This window comes from Sphaeramia orbicularis, chromosome 14 (assembly GCF_902148855.1).
Source record: "Sphaeramia orbicularis chromosome 14, fSphaOr1.1, whole genome shotgun sequence".
NCBI lineage: Eukaryota > Metazoa > Chordata > Actinopteri > Kurtiformes > Apogonidae > Sphaeramia > Sphaeramia orbicularis.
In genome coordinates, this window is record NC_043970.1 from 55670414 (window position 1) to 55689579 (window position 19166).

A 19166-nucleotide genomic window follows, 5' to 3' on the forward strand; every position below is an offset into this window, starting at 1 on the left:
AAACTCTCTATCTCTCTCTCTCTCTCTCTAACTCTTCTCTATAGTCTCTCTCTAACTCTCTCGCTCTCTCCCTCTATAACTCTCTCTCTCCAAGTCTCTGCTCTAACTCTCTCACTCTCTCTCTCTAACTCTACTCTCTCTCTCTCTCTCTCTCTAACCTCTCCTCTCTAAGTCTCCTCTATAACTCTCTCTCTCTCTCTCTCTCTAACTCTCTCTCTAAGTCTCTCTCTAACTCTCTCTCTCTCTCTCTCTCTAACTCTCTCTCTAAGTCTCTCTCTAACTCTCTCTCTCTCTCTAACTCTCTCTCTCTCTCTCTCTCTCTCTCTCTCTAACTCTCTCTCTCTCTCTCTAACTCTCTCTCTCTCTTTCTCTCTCTCTCTCCAAACTGCTCTCGGCTGAACTTGTGCGTCTCTGTCCGTTCCGTTCCATTCCGTTCCGCTCCACTCCGCACGCACCGTCATTCGGCCGCTGTTGATGCGGAAACCCCGCAGAAGATGCGCGTGGGGTGCGCGTTAATGTGAACCGGTACCGGGTTCTGTTGCGGACCCGTTTAAAGGTCCGCGTGCTTGTGTGCATGCGCGTCCGCGGACCGATGGCCGCCCGTGAGGCGCGCACTGGCGGATCGTTCCCGGTTGTCAGCCCGCACACCCGTTAGGACCGGGTCCCCGTTAGGACCGGGTCCCGGTAGCCCAGATGGATCCGGGCTACATCGTGATCGAAGTGGCCATCGCTCTGCTGTCCGTGTCCGGGAACGTGCTGGTGTGCTGGGCCGTGGCCGCCAACAGCACCCTGAAAAACGCCACCAACTACTTTCTGGTGTCCCTGGCCGTGGCGGACATCCTGGTGGGCTGCCTGGCCATCCCCTTCGCCATCACCATCAGTGTGGGCATCCGCCTGGACTTCTACGGATGCCTGTTCCTGGCCTGCTTCGTCCTGGTTCTGACCCAGAGCTCCATCTTCAGCCTCCTGGCCATCGCCATCGACAGATACCTGGCCGTCAAGATCCCCCTCAGGTCAGTGAACGCACCACGGAGCGCAGATCAGAGGGTCCGAACCCCGGACTCATCTGGTCCGGGTCAGTTAGACAGAGTCAGTGTTAAAGGTCGACTTTTTCCGTTCGACAAAAACTCTGAAGTCGAACTGAACCGGTTTAATGTCGAATATGAATGGATTAAAAAAAACAACAACAGGCCAATTTATTCTGAAAAAACTGAAATGTTTTTATTATCAGTGGATTTAGAATTCAATCACAGATCAATATGTACAAAAACAATAACAATAATAATAACAACAATAATAATAATAATAATAATAATAATAACAATAATAACAATAACAACAACAATAATAATAATAATAATAATAATAATAATAATAATAACAATAACAATAATAATAATAATAATAATAATAACAACAACAACAACAACAACAACAACAACAACAATAATAATAATAATAATAATAATAATGCTAAAGTGCAGATTAATGAGTAAAAGTTCAGTTTCAGACCAAATGTGAAACTAATGGATCAAATGAATCATTGGTTGAATGTTTTACTCAGATTAGTTCAGTCTGGATCAGGGTTAGACCAGGGTCAGGGTTAGACCAGAGACAGGGTTAGACCAGGGTCAGGGTTAGACCAGAGACAGGGTTAGACCAGGGTCAGGGTTAGACCAGAGACAGGGTTAGACCAGGGTCAGGGTTAGACCAGAGACAGGGTTAGACCAGGGTCAGGGTTAGACCAGGGTCAGGGTTAGACCAGGGTCAGGGTTAGACCAGAGACAGGGTTAGACCAGGGTCAGGGTTAGACCAGGGTTGGATCTGTTCCTGAGTCAGACACTAGTTGCTGTCGTTGCATCCGTCCATCTGTCCGTCTTCAGTGTCCATCTGTCCGTCCTTCTGTCTGAGTGTTTGTCCAGATGTTTCTGTCCTCAGGACAGGACTCTCTCTCGGACTTCAGCCTCCGTTTCCCTCTGGACATTTGGACCCTGAAATAACCTTCAGCTGGCCCCGCCCACAGGCCCCGCCCACAGATCCCAGGCTGTAGTCTGGACATAACTGGACTGAGGGGACAGACATCCACTTGTACTGGACTGGACTGGACTGGACTGAGGGGACAGACGTCCACCTGTACTGGACTGGACTGGACTGGACTGAGGGGACAGACGTCCACCTGTACTGGACTGGACTGGACTGAGGGGACAGACGTCCACCTGTACTGGACTGGACTGGACTGAGGGGACAGACGTCCACCTGTACTGGACTGGACTGGACTGAGGGGACAGACGTCCACCTGTACTGGACTCAGATTCAGTTTGTCTGTAGTTGAAGCGTCAGGTTGTGACGGAGCTGAAACAGAAAGTGGATTCAAACCAGGACCCTGAGACCAGGACCAGGTCTAGGATCAGGTCCAGGTTCAGGTCTAGGATCAGGTCCAGGGTCAGGTCTTTGAACATATAGAGCCAATATCAGTATGTGTTCCATGTACATGTACACAAATACATATACATGTACTCATATATATATATAAATGTATACATATACATGTACACATGTACATGTATTTGTATATTAGTAGATGTATACATGTGTACATGTAAGTACATATATACACATATACATGTACACGTATACACATACATGTATGTACATACATGTACACATATACTAATATACATATACACAGAACGTGTAGCATGTATTAATATTTGTAATGTGCATTAGTACATGTAGTGTGTATTAGTATTTGTAGTGTGTATTAGCACATGCAATGTGTATTAGGATTTGTAGTGTGTATTAGTACACACTACAAATATTAATACACACTGCATGTACCAATACATACTACATGTACTAATACACGTAGTGTGTATTAGTACATGTAGTGTGTATTAGTACATGTAGTGTGTATTAGTACATGCAGTGTGTGTTAGTACATGTAGTGTGTGTTAGCACATGCAGTGTGTATTATTTGTGGTGTGTATTAGTACATGCAGTGTGTATTAATATTTGTAGTGTGTATTAGTACATGCACTGTGTATTAGTATTTGTAGTGTATTAGTATATGCAATGTGTATTAGTATTTGTAGTGTATTAGTATTTGTAGTATGTATTAGTATATGCAATGTGTATTAGTATTTGTAGTGTGTATTAGTAAATGCAGTGTGTATTAGTATTTGTAGTGTGTATTAGTACATGCAGTGTGTATTAGTATTTGTTGTGTGTATTAGTACATGCAGTGTGTATTAGTATTTGTTGTGTGTATTAGTAAATGCAGTGTGCATTAGTATTTGCAGTGTGTATTAGTATTTGTAGCGTGTATTACTACATGCAGTGTGCATTAGTATTTGTAGTGTGTATTAGTATATGCAGTGTGTATTAGTATTTGTAGTGTGTATTAGTACATGCAGTGTGCATTAGTATTTGTAGTGTGTATTAGTACATGCAGTGTGTATTAGTATTTGTAGTGTGTATTAGTACATGCAGTGTGTATTAGTATTTGTTGTATGTATTAGTACATGCAGTGTGCATTAGTATTTGAAGTGTGTATATTAGTATATGCAGTGTGTATTAGTATTTGTAGTGTGTATTAGTACATGCAGTGTGCATTAGTATTTGTAGTGTGTATTAGTACATGCAGTGTGCATTAGTATTTGTTGTGGGTATTAGTACATGCAGTGTGTATTAGTATTTGTAGTGTGTATTAGTACATGCAGTGTGTATTAGTATTTGTAGTGTGCATTAGTACAAGCAGTGTGTATTAGTATTTGTTGTGTGTATTAGTACATGCAGTGTGCATTAGTATTTGTAGTGTGTATTAGTATATGCAGTGTGCATTAGTATTTGTAGTGTGTATTAGTATATGCAGTGTGTATTAGTATTTGTAGTGTGTATTAGTACATGCAGTGTGTATTAGTATTTGTAGTGTGTATTAGTACATGCAGTGTGTATTAGTATTTGTTGTATGTATTAGTACATGCAGTGTGCATTAGTATTTGAAGTGTGTATATTAGTATATGCAGTGTGTATTAGTATTTGTAGTGTGTATTAGTACATGCAGTGTGTATTAGTATTTGTAGTGTGTATTAGTATATGCAGTGTGTATTAGCATTTGTAGTGTGTATTAGTACATGCAGTGTATATTAGTATTTGTAGTGTGTATTAGCACATGCAGTGTGCATTAGTATTTGTAGTGTATTAGTATATGCAGTGTGTATTAGTATTTGTTGTGTGTATTAGTACATGCAGTGTGTATTAGTATTTGTTGTGTGTATTAGTATTTGTAGTGTGTATTAGTACATGCAGTCTGTATTAGTATTTGTAGTGTGTATTAGTACATGCAGTGTGTATTAGTATTTGCTGTGTGTATTAGTACATGCAGTGTGCATTAGTATTTGTAGTGTGTATTAGTACATGCAGTGTGCATTAGTATTTGTAGTGTATTAGTATATGCAGTGTGTATTAGTATTTGTAGTGTGTATTAGTACATGCAGTGTGCATTAGTATTTGTAGTGTATTAGTATATGCAGTGTGTATTAGTATTTGTTGTGTGTATTAGTATATGCCGTGTGTATTAGTATTTGTAGTGTGTATTAGTACATGCAGTGTGTATTAGCATTTGTAGTGTGTATTAGTATATGCAGTGTGTATTAGTATTTGTAGTGTGTATTAGTACATGCAGTGTATATTAGTATTTGTAGTGTGTATTAGTACATGCAGTGTGTATTAGTATTTGTAGTGTGTATTAGCACATGCAGTGTGCATTAGTATTTGTAGTGTATTAGTATATGCAGTGTGTATTAGTATTTGTTGTGTGTATTAGTACATGCAGTGTGTATTAGTATTTGTTGTGTGTATTAGTACATGCAGTGTGTATTAGTATTTGCTGTGTGTATTAGTACATGCAGTGTGTATTAGTATTTGCTGTGTGTATTAGTACATGCAGTGTGTATTAGTATTTGTTGTGTGTATTAGTACATGCAGTGTGTATTAGTATTTGTAGTGTGTATTAGTACATGCAGTGTGTATTAGTATTTGCTGTGTGTATTAGTACATGCAGTGTGCATTAGTATTTGTAGTGTGTATTAGTACATGCAGTGTGCATTAGTATTTGTAGTGTATTAGTATATGCAGTGTGTATTAGTATTTGTTGTGTGTATTAGTATATGCAGTGTGTATTAGTATTTGTAGTGTGTATTAGTACATGCAGTGTGTATTAGCATTTGTAGTGTGTATTAGTATATGCAGTGTGTATTAGTATTTGTAGTGTGTATTAGTACATGCAGTGTATATTAGTATTTGTAGTGTGTATTAGTACATGCAGTGTGTATTAGTATTTGTAGTGTGTATTAGCACATGCAGTGTGCATTAGTATTTGTAGTGTATTAGTATATGCAGTGTGTATTAGTATTTGTTGTGTGTATTAGTACATGCAGTGTGCATTAGTATTTGTAGTGTGTATTAGTACATGCAGTGTGCATTAGTATTTGTAGTGTGTATTAGTATATGCAGTGTGTATTAGTATTTGTAGTGTGTATTAGTACATGCAGTGTGTATTAGTATTTGCTGTGTGTATTAGTACATGCAGTGTGCATTAGTATTTGTAGTGTGTATTAGTACATGCAGTGTGCATTAGTATTTGAAGTGTGTATATTAGTATATGCAGTGTGTATTAGTATTTGTAGTGTGTATTAGTACATGCAGTGTGTATTAGTATTTGTAGTGTGTATTAGTATATGCAGTGTGTATTAGTATTTGTAGTGTGTATTAGCACATGCAGTGTGCATTAGTATTTGTAGTGTATTAGTATATGCAGTGTGTATTAGTATTTGTTGTGTGTATTAGTACATGCAGTGTGCATTAGTATTTGTAGTGTGTATTAGTACATGCAGTGTGCATTAGTATTTGTAGTGTGTATTAGTATATGCAGTGTGTATTAGTATTTGTAGTGTGTATTAGTACATGCAGTGTGTATTAGTATTTGCTGTGTGTATTAGTACATGCAGTGTGCATTAGTATTTGTAGTGTGTATTAGTACATGCAGTGTGCATTAGTATTTGAAGTGTGTATATTAGTATATGCAGTGTGTATTAGTATTTGTAGTGTGTATTAGTACATGCAGTGTGTATTAGTATTTGTAGTGTGTATTAGTATATGCAGTGTGTATTAGCATTTGTAGTGTGTATTAGTACATGCAGTGTATATTAGTATTTGTAGTGTGTATTAGCACATGCAGTGTGCATTAGTATTTGTAGTGTATTAGTATATGCAGTGTGTATTAGTATTTGTTGTGTGTATTAGTACATGCAGTGTGTATTAGTATTTGTTGTGTGTATTAGTATTTGTAGTGTGTATTAGTACATGCAGTCTGTATTAGTATTTGTAGTGTGTATTAGTACATGCAGTGTGTATTAGTATTTGCTGTGTGTATTAGTACATGCAGTGTGCATTAGTATTTGTAGTGTGTATTAGTACATGCAGTGTGCATTAGTATTTGTAGTGTATTAGTATATGCAGTGTGTATTAGTATTTGTAGTGTGTATTAGTACATGCAGTGTGCATTAGTATTTGTAGTGTATTAGTATATGCAGTGTGTATTAGTATTTGTTGTGTGTATTAGTATATGCAGTGTGTATTAGTATTTGTAGTGTGTATCAGTACATGCAGTGTGTATTAGCATTTGTAGTGTGTATTAGTATTTGTAGTGTGTATTAGTACATGCAGTGTATATTAGTATTTGTAGTGTGTATTAGTACATGCAGTGTGTATTAGTATTTGTAGTGTGTATTAGCACATGCAGTGTGCATTAGTATTTGTAGTGTATTAGTATATGCAGTGTGTATTAGTATTTGTTGTGTGTATTAGTACATGCAGTGTGTATTAGTATTTGTTGTGTGTATTAGTACATGCAGTGTGTATTAGTATTTGCTGTGTGTATTAGTACATGCAGTGTGTATTAGTATTTGCTGTGTGTATTAGTACATGCAGTGTGTATTAGTATTTGTTGTGTGTATTAGTACATGCAGTGTGTATTAGTATTTGTAGTGTGTATTAGTACATGCAGTGTGTATTAGTATTTGCTGTGTGTATTAGTACATGCAGTGTGCATTAGTATTTGTAGTGTGTATTAGTACATGCAGTGTGTATTAGTATTTGCTGTGTGTATTAGTACATGCAGTGTGCATTAGTATTTGTAGTGTGTATTAGTACATGCAGTGTGTATTAGTATTTGACTGACCAGGCTGTGATTGACAGGTTCTTGTTGTCATGGCGCCTCATGTCGTGGTTTTCGCAGATGAGGTCGGGACCGTTGTCATGACAACTCAGACTCTGTGTGTGTGTTCATATCAGTGTGTGTGTGTGTGTGTGTGTGTGTGTGTGTGTGTGAGTCACAGTCGTCCTCTGCTGGTCATGTGACAGGTGTGAGTCAGAACTGACCGTCGTCCAGATGATCTGAGGGTTCAGGTCCAACATTAGACCCTTAAACTGACCCTTTAACACTTACCCTTAAACTAACCCTTAAACTAATCCTAAAACTGACCCTTAAACTAATCCTTACTGACCCTTTAACACTGACCCTTTAACTGACCCTTTAACTGACCCTGACCCTTGTGTCAATTTAACTGTTCGTATAAATGTGTTTAATGGAAAAATGACAGTTTGACCCAAATTCAAAAATATCAAATGTTTATTCAGTGTCATATTTTAACCCCTTAAATGATGTTTTTAATGGAAACAAACTGGACACCAGAGGGTTAATGGACAGAAGAAACGACAGCAAAGATAAAGAGTAAAGACTTTAAAATCTGAGAAAAACCTGCAAGAGAAATATGGAACCTACAAAAAATACACAAAAAATACACAAAAAAATACTCACTAGATCAGAAGTGTATGAGTCGTGTTTCTGCTCCTGGACTTATTTATTTATGTATTTATTTATGTATTTATTTATGTATTTATTTATGTATTTCCTCAGTTTTTAATGGTTGTAACAGAACACCAGAAGAGACTGTTTATTTACAGTTAAAGGACGCCAAAGCCAAGCTCCAGGGGGCGGGGTCATAATCCAGGTCCTTTGGGGGGGCGGGGTCATAGTCCAGGTCCTTTGGGGGGGGCGGGGTCATAATCCAGGTCCTTTGGGGGGGGCGGGGTCATAGTCCAGGTCCTTTGGGGGGGCGGGGTCATAATCCAGGTCCTGTGGGGGGGCGGGGTCATAGTCCAGGTCCTTTGGGGGGGCGTTTCCCTCCTGGACTCTAGACCAATCAGATGCTCTGTTTTGGTTTCAGGTACAAACAGTTGATGACGGGGAAAACGGCGCGGGAGATCATCTCCATCCTGTGGATCCTGTCCTTCGTCATCGGCCTCATCCCGTTCTTCGGCTGGAACAACAAACACGTCAGCTGCGGGAACGGCGGCTCCGGCGCCAACTCCACGGCGGGCGGCGGCAGCGGGCGGAGCTGCGAGCTGACGTGCTACTTCGAGAGCGTGGTGGACATGCAGTACATGGTGTACTTTAACTTCTTCGTGTGCGTCCTGCTGCCGCTGCTGCTCATGCTCGCCGTCTACGTGAAGATCTTCACGGTGGCGCGGCGCCAGCTGCGACAGATTGAGCTCAAATGCGTCGGTAATGGCGACAGCCATCACCACGGGCTCCTGCAGCGCGAGATCCGCGCCGCCAAGTCGCTGTCCATCATCGTGGGCCTGTTCGCTGTCTGCTGGCTGCCCGTCCACATCCTCAACTGTCTGACGCTCTTCTACCAGGACCTGCACAAGCCCGCCGCCGTCATGTACGCCGCCATCATCCTGTCCCACGCCAACTCGGCCGTCAACCCCATCATCTACGCCTACCGCATCCAGGACTTCAGGAACACCTTCCGCAAGATCCTGACCCGCCACTTCCTGTGTCGGAGGGAGGAGACCTACCTGAGCTCCAACGGAAGCAGGACCACTACGGACCAGGTCCACATGACCATCGACCCTCTGCTCTAGGACCTGGATCCGCCGGGGGGGCTCCGGTCTGGTCTGGGTGGCTCCGGTCCGGGTGGCTCCGGTCCGGGTGGCTCTGGTCCGGATGGGTCCGGTCCGGGTGGCTCTGGTCCGGATGGGTCCGATCCGGGTGGCTCCGGTCCAGTCCGGATGGGTCCGGTCCAGGTGGCTTGGGTCCAGACCTTCAGTTCACTGAGGGTGACAGTGTTTACAGAACATTACTAATGAAGACGTCAGCATCAATGTGGACATTATTTGTGACCTGGTCCAGGTGGACCAGGTGGACCAGGTGGTCCAGGTGGACCATCTTATCCTCTCTTTTGAAGGTGTTTTGTTCAAACTGTGAATCAGATCCAGACTTGGCACTAAACCCTCTTGATCGTCCTTACTCCACCCCGTTACCATGGAAACACTCCTGTTCTGTTCTACTGTCACTGTTGAACTTATTTATTACTTTGAGAACGGAACCAACCGACGGTTTGTGGTTCCATCTGGACCCGTGGACTAAACCGGATCCTACCCATAATCCCCTGCATGTGGGTCTAATGGGAGGCGACAGAAACGGCCTTAAACCAACCCTTCCAGTCCAGTCTGGACTCGAACCTGGTTCTGGACTTGGACCTGGTTCTGTAGTCGGAGCTGGTTCTGGAGTAGGACCTGGTTCTGCGTGAACGGGTCCATCAGGTACTGATGCACCATCTGCGGGTCAAACCAGTCCAAGTCCATGTGATCATCCTGGACTAACGGATGTTCGAACATTAATTAAATAATAAACCTGGTAGTGAAGGGTGTGAAGACTGTGATTGACAGGGGAACGGACCAATGGCGTGGCTCGGACCTGTGAGTGCGTGTTCATTTTTGGTCCAATTATCGGCTCCGTTTCCCTCCACAAACATGAACCCGGCATTTAGACCCAGAGTGTAAACCAGACCAGCGTTGAACCCACAACTCCACTGTGTCTGTTCAGCTCCGGCTGGTTCAGGTTCCACATTCAGACCACGAGCAGAACGTCAGAACCTGGAAAGAATCACAAAAAGGATTTTTTTTCTGTTTCATTTAATGAAACAAATTAAAATGACATGAAGCCTGTGTTTGTTCCACAGGTTCTGTCAGTTCTAACTGGGTTCTGTCAGTTCTAATTATAAAAGACAAACTGAATATTAGTCTGGTTCCACAGATGTTTGGACCCAATCCTAGGGTGTTGATGTTCTTAATAAATGCAGACGTTCTCAGACATTTGGAGTTCCGTCTGGGTTCTGTCATTTCCTGGTTCTGATCCACTTCAGGTCGTACTGGTCTGAACCTAGAAACTGAACTGAGCTCATTTTTACATCATTTATTGTTTGTGTCTTCAGTGTCATTTTGTGGGTTGAACATAAATGAAATAACGACAACGCAGTAAATACAGACACACTGAAGCGTCCGAACCTGTCAGTGATGCGTTTAAAGGCGACGCGGTAAATACAGTTAATGAAATGTGACCTTCACTGTCCACAAAATCAACCACACTGCCTCTGATTATGTTTTGACGGATGGATGACCTGGTCCGGTTCAGTCCTGGTTCTGGTCTGGTTCAGTCCTGGTTCTGGTCTGGTTCAGGTCTGGTTCTGGTCTAGTTTAGTTCTGGTTCTGGTCTGGTCCCCAGCTGTGGTTTCGGTTCTATCGTTTGCTCTCGTTGTGGTTTGAACATCTATGTCCATAAAAGGAAAACATCAGGTCAGAGGTCGTTCTGTCTGAAACCCAATCAGACCTGGACGGTTCCGTCGCCTGAACCCGACCGTAGAACCCGACCGTAGAACCTGAATCTGCCGTAAACTCAGTGGAACCGGGTTTGGATCAGACCTTCTGTCCAATCAGCTGCTCTGATGAACCGTTAACGTTAAGGGCTAAACATTAGTGTTCCATCGCCGTGGAAACGGTAAACGCACCGGATGCTGGGAGCACCGGTACCGACTCGGTCCCGGTTCCACTGAGCACATGCTGAACCACTTCCACATTCCTGCCTTTGATTGGCTGTGTTTGAGTGTCAGGACCAATCAGGAAGGAGCCCCAGTTCTACTGTGAACGTTTACGTCTGTGTTTGATTCTGTTTAATAAAATCCTGTTTCTACTGTTTCCGTTGTCTGTGTTTATTTATTTTCACCTGAGTTTAAGTTTAAACCTGAGTTTAAATCTGTTCACTGGGACACAAAGGACTGTTTTTAGGGCTTTTTCCCATGATTCCCTGTGGGTTCCCATGGGAACAGACCAGATGTGGTCCTGTGTTTCCGGCAGTTGATGATGTAACATTCATCTGCCGCCGCTGAGCCGACCTAAAAATAGACCCACGCCCGCCTGGCGTCTTTGAAAACGCCATTCATCCTCGCCGTGACCTAAAGCGTCCTCTGAAAATGTCCAATCAGAACATGGGCCCGTCGCTGAACGTACCTGAGCATCATGGGACCGCCTCCACCGCTGAGCATCATGGGACCGCCTCCACCGCTGAGCATCATGGGACCGCCTCCGAGCATCATGGGACCGCCTCCACCGCTGAGCATCATGGGACCGCCTCCAAAGCTGAGCATCACGGGACCGCCTCCAAAGCTGAGCATCATGGGACCAACACCACCGCTGAGCATCATGGGAGTGTTCCCCTGCTGAGCAGCGCTGTCATGTGCTGGTCGGTGACGGCGTCCTGCTGGGTGACGCCCATGGCCTGGGACAGGTACACAGCCAGGAGGTGTTTACACTGGAAGAAGAGAAACAGCTGATGATCCAACAGAACAGTCCCATCAATAACCTGATCAATAACAGACCATATATGGACCTGATCTGACCTTTGACACATGGAGGTGGAGCCGCTCCTCACACCAGGGTTTAAAGAGTTAAAGGAGCTGTGGCACATTTCTACAACACTGCAAAAAAAGTTCTGAAGTTTCAACTTCAAATCTGAGTCTGGGAGGATTTTAGAACTTTAGTTTATTCTGAAAACAGAAGTGGACTGGATGAACTGTGGACTGACAGAAGGACAGAGGGACAGAAGAACAGAGGGACAGAAGGACAGAAGAACAGAGGGACAGAAGAACAGAGGGACAGAAGAACAGAGGGACAGAGGGACAGAAGGACAGAGGGACAGAAGGACAGAAGGACAGAGGGACAGAAGAACAGAGGGACAGAGGGACAGAAGGACAGAGGGACAGAAGGACAGAGGGACAGAAGGACAGAGGGACAGAAGAACAGAGGGACAGAGGGACAGAAGGACAGAGGGACAGAGGGACAGAAGGACAGAGGGACAGAGGGACAGAAGGACAGAGGGACAGAAGAACAGAGGGACAGAAGGACAGAAGAACAGAGGGACAGAAGGACAGAGGGACAGAAGAACAGAGGGACAGAAGGACAGAGGGACAGAAGAACAGAGGGACAGAAGAACAGAGGGACAGAAGGACAGAAGGACAGAGGGACAGAAGGACAGAGGGACAGAGGGACAGAAGAACAGAGGGACAGAGGGACAGAAGGACAGAAGAACAGAGGGACAGAGGGACAGAAGGACAGAGGGACAGAAGGACAGAGGGACAGAAGGACAGAGGGACAGAAGAACAGAGGGACAGAAGGACAGAAGAACAGAGGGACAGAAGGACAGAAGAACAGAGGGACAGAAGGACAGAGGGACAGAGGGACAGAAGAACAGAGGGACAGAAGGACAGAAGAACAGAGGGACAGAAGGACAGAGGGACAGAGGGACAGAAGAACAGAGGGACTGAAGGACAGAGGGACAGAAGGACAGAAGAACAGAGGGAAACAGGAACAGAGGGACTGAAGGACAGAGGGACAGAAGGACAGAAGAACAGAGGGACAGAAGGACAGAAGAACAGAAGGACAGAGGGACAGAAGAACAGAGGGACAGAAGGACAGAGGGACAGAAGAACAGAGGGACAGAAGAACAGAAGGACAGAGGGACAGAAGAACAGAGGGACAGAAGGACAGAGGGACAGAAGAACAGAAGAACAGAGGGACAGAAGAACAGAGGGACAGAAGGACAGAGGGACAGAAGAACAGAGGGACAGAAGGACAGAGGGACAGAAGGACAGAAGAACAGAGGGACAGAAGGACAGACGGACAGAAGAACAGAGGGACAGAAGGACAGAAGGACAGAGGGACAGAAGGACAGAGGGACAGAAGAACAGAGGGACAGAAGGACAGAGGGACAGAAGAACAGAAGGACAGAGGGACAGAAGAACAGAGGGACAGAAGGACAGAGGGACAGAAGGACAGAGGGACAGAGGGACAGAAGAACAGAGGGACAGAAGGACAGAAGAACAGAGGGACAGAAGAACAGAGGGACAGAAGGACAGAGGGACAGAAGGACAGAAGAACAGAGGGACAGAAGAACAGAGGGACAGAAGGACAGAGGGACAGAAGAACAGAAGGACAGAGGGACAGAAGAACAGAGGGACAGAAGGACAGAGGGACAGAAGGACAGAAGAACAGAGGGACAGAAGAACAGAGGGACAGAAGGACAGAGGGACAGAAGGACAGAAGAACAGAGGGACAGAAGGACAGAGGGACAGAAGAACAGAGGGACAGAAGGACAGAGGGACAGAAGAACAGAGGGACAGAAGGACAGAGGGACAGAAGAACAGAAGGACAGAGGGACAGAAGGACAGAGGGACAGAAGGACAGAGGGACAGAAGGACAGAGGACAGAGGGACAGAAGAACAGAGGGACAGAAGGACAGAAGAACAGAGGGACAGAAGAACAGAGGGACTGAAGGACAGAGGGATGTGGACACCAGGATGTCCTCCACACATCTGTCCCAGTCCAGGTTCTACATGTTTACACTAATGTGGTGAAGGCGGGGCTAAGTGCATGTTTAAACTAATGTGGTGAAGGCGGTGCTAAGTGCATGTTTACACTAATGTGGTGAAGGCGGGGCTAAGTGCATGTTTACACTAATGTGGTGAAGGCGGTGCTAAGTGCATGTTTAAATTAATGTGGTGAAGGCGGTGCTAAGTGCATGTTTACACTAATGTGGTGAAGGCGGGGCTAAGTGCATGTTTACACTAATGTGGTGAAGGCGGGGCTAAGTGCATGTTTAAATTAATGTGGTGAAGGCGGTGCTAAGTGCATGTTTACACTAATGTGGTGAAGGCGGGGCTAAGTGCATGTTTAAACTAATGTGGTGAAGGCGGGGCTAAGTGCATGTTTAAACTAATGTGGTGAAGGCGGTGCTAAGTGCATGTTTAAACTAATGTGGTGAAGGCGGTGCTAAGTGCATGTTTACACTAATGTGGTGAAGGCGGGGCTAAGTGCATGTTTAAACTAATGTGGTGAAGGCGGTGCTAAGTGCATGTTTACACTAATGTGGTGAAGGCGGGGCTAAGTGCATGTTTACACTAATGTAGTGAAGGCGGGGCTAAGTGCATGTTTAAATTAATGTGGTGAAGGCGGGGCTAAGTGCATGTTTACACTAATGTGGTGAAGGCGGGGCTAAGTGCATGTTTAAACTAATGTGGTGAAGGCGGGGCTAAGTGCATGTTTAAACTAATGTGGTGAAGGCGGGGCTAAGTGCATGTTTACACTAATGTGGTGAAGGCGGGGCTAAGTGCATGTTTAAACTAATGTGGTGAAGGCGGGGCTAAGTGTATGTTTACACTGATGTGGTGAAGGTGGGGCTAAGTGCATGTTTAAACTAATGTGGTGAAGGCGGGGCTAAGTGCATGTTTAAACTAATGTGGTGAAGGCGGGGCTAAGTGCATGTTTAAACTAATGTGGTGAAGGCGGGGCTAAGTGTATGTTTACACTGATGTGGTGAAGGTGGGGCTAAGTGCATGTTTAAACTAATGTGGTGAAGGCGGGGCTAAGTGTATGTTTACACTGATGTGGTGAAGGTGGGGCTAAGTGCATGTTTAAACTAATGTGGTGAAGGCGGGGCTAATGTGGATTATTTCACACATTTGTTTGGTTCTCCGTCTCTGTCTCTCCCTCTGTGTCTCCGTGTCCGTCCTCAGTTGGGGTTAAAGTCCACGTTCTCACAGTGGTCTCATCCTCCGGGGACACGTCCTGATGATCGTAGAAGGATGAGGGTCAGTGGGCACAGACGTCCCTCAGAGCCTGAGGTCATGTGACCACATACTGGACAGAAAGACACGTCCAAGTGGACACGTCTGTCCACTAAACACATACATGTCCCCGAGTGGACAAACGCAGACTGGACAAATGAAGACATATACTGGGTGTGTTTGCTGTCCTCGGCTGTCCTTCACTGTCCTCTGTCCGTTTGTCTCCGTTTGTCTCTTACAGGTTCTCATGCTCGGTCTGTGTCTGGACTGTTTGGGTGCGTTTGTTTCTTTTTCTGTTGGAACACTCACCATCAGAGCTCCGCCCCTGTGAAGGACGGCATAGGCGAAGGATGGACACGGACAGAAGTGACAGGAAGTGAGGCAGGTGTAGACCCGACCGGAACCGCCCACCACCTAGGACACGCCCACAAAACACATATTAAACACACATTAAACACAGACTAAATCTAGGACTAAATCACAGACTAAACAAGAGAATAAACCACAGACTAAACCTTAGACTAAACCACAGACTCAACCTAGGACTAAACTAGAGACTAAACCACAGACTAAACCTAGGACTAAACTAGAGACTAAACAAGAGTCTAAACCACAGACTAAACCTTAGAATAAACCACAGACTAAACCTAGGACTAAACAAGAGTCTAAACCACAGACTAAACCTTAGAATAAACCACAGACTAAACCTAGGACTAAACTACAGACTAAAGCTTAGACTAAACCACAGACTAAACCTAGGACTAAACTAGAGACTAAACAAGAAACTAAACCACAGACTAAACCTTAGAATAAACCACAGACTAAACCTAGGACTAAACTAGAGACTAAACAAGAGACTAAACCACAGACTAAACCTTAGACTAAACCACAGACTAAACCTAGGACTAAACTAGAGACTAAACCACAGACTAAACCTAGGACTAAACTAGAGACTAAACAAGAGACTAAACCAAAGACTAAACCTTAGAATAAACCACAGACTAAACCTAGGACTAAACTACAGACTAAACCACAGACTAAACCACAGACTAAACCTAGACTAAACTACAGACTAAACCACAGACTAAACCTCAGACTAAACAAGACTAAAGCTCAGACTAAACCTCAGACTAAAGCTCAGACTAAAGCTTAGACTAAACCCCAGACTAAAGCTCAGACTAAACCTCAGACTAAACCACAGACTAAACCTCAGACTAAAGCTCAGACTAAACCCCAGACTAAAGCTCAGACTAAACCCCAGACTAAAGCTCAGACTAAAGCCCAGACTAAAACTCAGACTAAACCCCAGACTAAAGCTCAGACTAAAGCTCAGACTAAATCCCAGACTAAAGCTCAGACTAAACCTCAGACTAAAGCTCAGACTAAACCCCAGACTAAAGCTCAGACTAAAGCCCAGACTAAAGCTCAGACTAAACCCCAGACTAAAGCTCAGACTAAAGCTCAGACTAAACCCCAGACTAAAGCTCAGACTAAACCCCAGACTAAACCTCAGACTAAAGCTCAGACTAAACCCCAGACTAAAGCTCAGACTAAACCCCAGACTAAAGCTCAGACTAAAGCCCAGACTAAAACTCAGACTAAACCCCAGACTAAAGCTCAGACTAAAGCTCAGACTAAATCCCAGACTAAAGCTCAGACTAAACCTCAGACTAAAGCTCAGACTAAACCCCAGACTAAAGCTCAGACTAAAGCCCAGACTAAAGCTCAGACTAAACCCCAGACTAAAGCTCAGACTAAAGCTCAGACTAAACCCCAGACTAAAGCTCAGACTAAACCCCAGACTAAAGCTCAGACTAAAGCTCAGACTAAACCCCAGACTAAAGCTCAGACTAAAGCTCAGACTAAAGCTCAGACTAAACCCCAGACTAAAGCTCAGACTAAAACTCAGACTAAACCCCAGACTAAAGCTCAGACTAAAGCTCAGACTAAATCCCAGACTAAAGCTCAGACTAAACCTCAGACTAAAGCTCAGACTAAACCCCAGACTAAAGCTCAGACTAAACCCCAGACTAAAGCTCAGACTAAACCCCAGACTAAAGCTCAGACTAAACCCCAGACTAAAGCTCAGACTAAACCTCAGACTAAACCACAGACTAAACCTCAGACTAAAGCTCAGACTAAAACTCAGACTAAACCCCAGACTAAAGCTCAGACTAAACCCCAGACTAAAGCTCAGACTAAACCCCAGACTAAAGCTCAGACTAAACCTCAGACTAAAGCTCAGACTAAAACTCAGACTAAACCCCAGACTAAACCTCAGACTAAACCACAGACTAAACCTCAGACTAAAGCTCAGACTAAACCCCAGACTAAACCTCAGACTAAACCACAGACTAAACCTCAGACTAAACTGGATCCAGATCAGCCGTTAGTGGGAGGAGGCGGTTCAGGTTGAACCCAAACATCTCAAGCATCTGTGAACGTGTTCAGACTTGACTCGGTTCTAAAACCTGCTTCAGTTTATTCAGACACAATCTGATCAAAACACACGACTACAGTTTAGAGAACGGAGAACAGACAATCAGCTTCAATGAAACTGTATGAAACACACAAGTTACTGACGACACGTGGTTGGACTGAAGCAACTGTTTCAGCTGGTCTGGATTGAATTATTATCAATAATAATAATATTAATAATGTACACACACACATAAATACATATATATATATATATATACACACACACGTATATATGTGTATATATATATATATATGTGTATATATATATATATGTGTATATATATATATATATATATATATATATATATATATATATATATATATATATATGATCCATTCTTGGTCTGGTTCATTCCATCTGATGCTGGTGCTTTTCTTTTCGTTTTTTTTCTGTTGAACTGATTGTGTGACGGCGTCTGGACTCAGAGGTTTTATGTCTTTGGTTTAATGGAGGCGTCGGCACAGAGACGCTGATGTACGACACGTCTGATGTACGACACGTCTGATGTACGACACGTCTGCGTCTCAGACACATGAGGATGAAGTGGAGGCGGGACCTTAACGACGCCTCCATGAATCAGCTCTGTGGAAACATCATCATCTGTTCACATGTGGACGCTTTGACCCTTTAACGGCTGCTTTTACACACAGGTACATTTAAACATGTATTATTTGTGCTGGTGCTTTGTAGTGGATGCTTGTGTTCATTTGACAATAGCACATAAATCAGATGGAATTTTGGGTTCGTTGCATATTTGTGACAACAGGAAATTTTAAAAAAAATCGGACCAATGGCCCTGTAGCTTAGCGGCCAAATTCAAAGTTTTGGGAAATGTATCCAGATCCATTTATTCTCCCCCAGTTCTGTGTATTTATTCTATTACAGAAATAGTCCATGTTTTGCTCATATTCAATCAGATCTGTAAAAAATTCAAATTCACACTTGATATCAGTGATACTGATTTATTGGATCAATCCACTTCCTATCTGTTAGAATGGGAACATTTTTCAAAGTGGCACCAAATCCAGAATCAGATCTGGATCCAAATAATTTCACTAACTTGTGTTGACATCATCATACAGAAGCTGTAGACCAAGTTTGAAGTCAATCAGAACTGGAGTTTAAGAGAAGAAGACAATTGAACCTTTTGTGACAGACGACGACAGATGCCACCACCAGGTGTCACATGACAACAGCAGCTTACAGCCTGTCGGCCAGCGAGCTACAAACCCATATTTCCTGTTGTGAGGCTGGAGGTGGTTCTACTGACACCAACTGTTGGAACCGTTAGAACCCAAACAAACAGAACTGTGAAGGTGGAACATGGAAGTTCAGGTTCCACATCCAGACGCGGATGATCTGAAGAACCAAACAGAACAAATACTGAAACACAGAAAAATGAAACATGTTTTGTACATGCCATTCGACATCTTTCAGTTTCTTTGAGACAAACTTCCCAGAGGGCGGAGTCTGCAGTGACGCTGAAGTTACATTTAGGTCCAAATGAACTGGGATCTACATCTGGAACCTCAGTCACTTATCCGGTCCATTCTAATATGAAACTGTTCTATCAGCAGATGTTCTGGGGGTTTCAGTCTCCGTCCTGGGCCCTGGACGTCCACAGGTCCAGCTTGTTCCCAGCTGAAGGTCTAAAACCT

The 19166-nt window shown here is 43.7% G+C and overlaps 2 protein-coding genes across 4 annotated transcripts in view; one reads left to right on the top strand and one right to left on the bottom strand.

The window, feature by feature from the left end:
• Positions 1-329: 329 nt before the first annotated feature.
• Positions 330-11098, top strand: adora2b (adenosine A2b receptor). Of its 2 annotated transcripts, none has more exons than XM_030155048.1 (3): positions 330-1013; positions 8289-9006; positions 9153-11098. In XM_030155048.1, exons 1-2 carry the CDS (start codon positions 694-696, stop codon positions 8989-8991), a joined length of 1023 nt encoding a protein of 340 aa, XP_030010908.1. In that variant the 5' UTR covers positions 330-693; the 3' UTR covers positions 8992-9006; positions 9153-11098. The 2 variants fall into 2 exon arrangements, with proteins under 2 accessions (XP_030010908.1, XP_030010907.1); XM_030155047.1 differs by having other exon boundaries at positions 330-525; positions 557-1013; positions 8289-11098.
• zswim7 (zinc finger, SWIM-type containing 7) overlaps positions 9014-19166 on the bottom strand; it is a 29752-nt gene continuing 19599 nt past the window's right edge. Inside the window, exons 4-6 of one of the 2 annotated variants that reach the window (XR_003937382.1) lie at positions 15336-15440; positions 11416-11716; positions 9014-9180 (exon numbers count right to left, since the gene is read on the bottom strand). Coding sequence is in view for 1 of the 2 variants with exons in the window: in XM_030155049.1 (XP_030010909.1) it covers positions 11606-11716; positions 15336-15440 (216 nt within the window). In the remaining variant the exon portion in view is untranslated. Of the gene's footprint in view, positions 9181-11396; positions 11717-15335; positions 15441-19166 lie in introns of those variants that run through there. The other variant, XM_030155049.1, reaches the window with a different exon arrangement.

Coding starts and splice junctions, on each gene's coding strand:
- adora2b (XM_030155048.1), top strand. CDS start 694: ATGGATCCGGGCTACATCGTGATCGAAGTGGCCATCGCTCTGCTGTCC. Junction 1,014..8,288: donor GCCGTCAAGATCCCCCTCAG/GTCAGTGAACGC, acceptor TTTTGGTTTCAG/GTACAAACAGTTGATGACGG.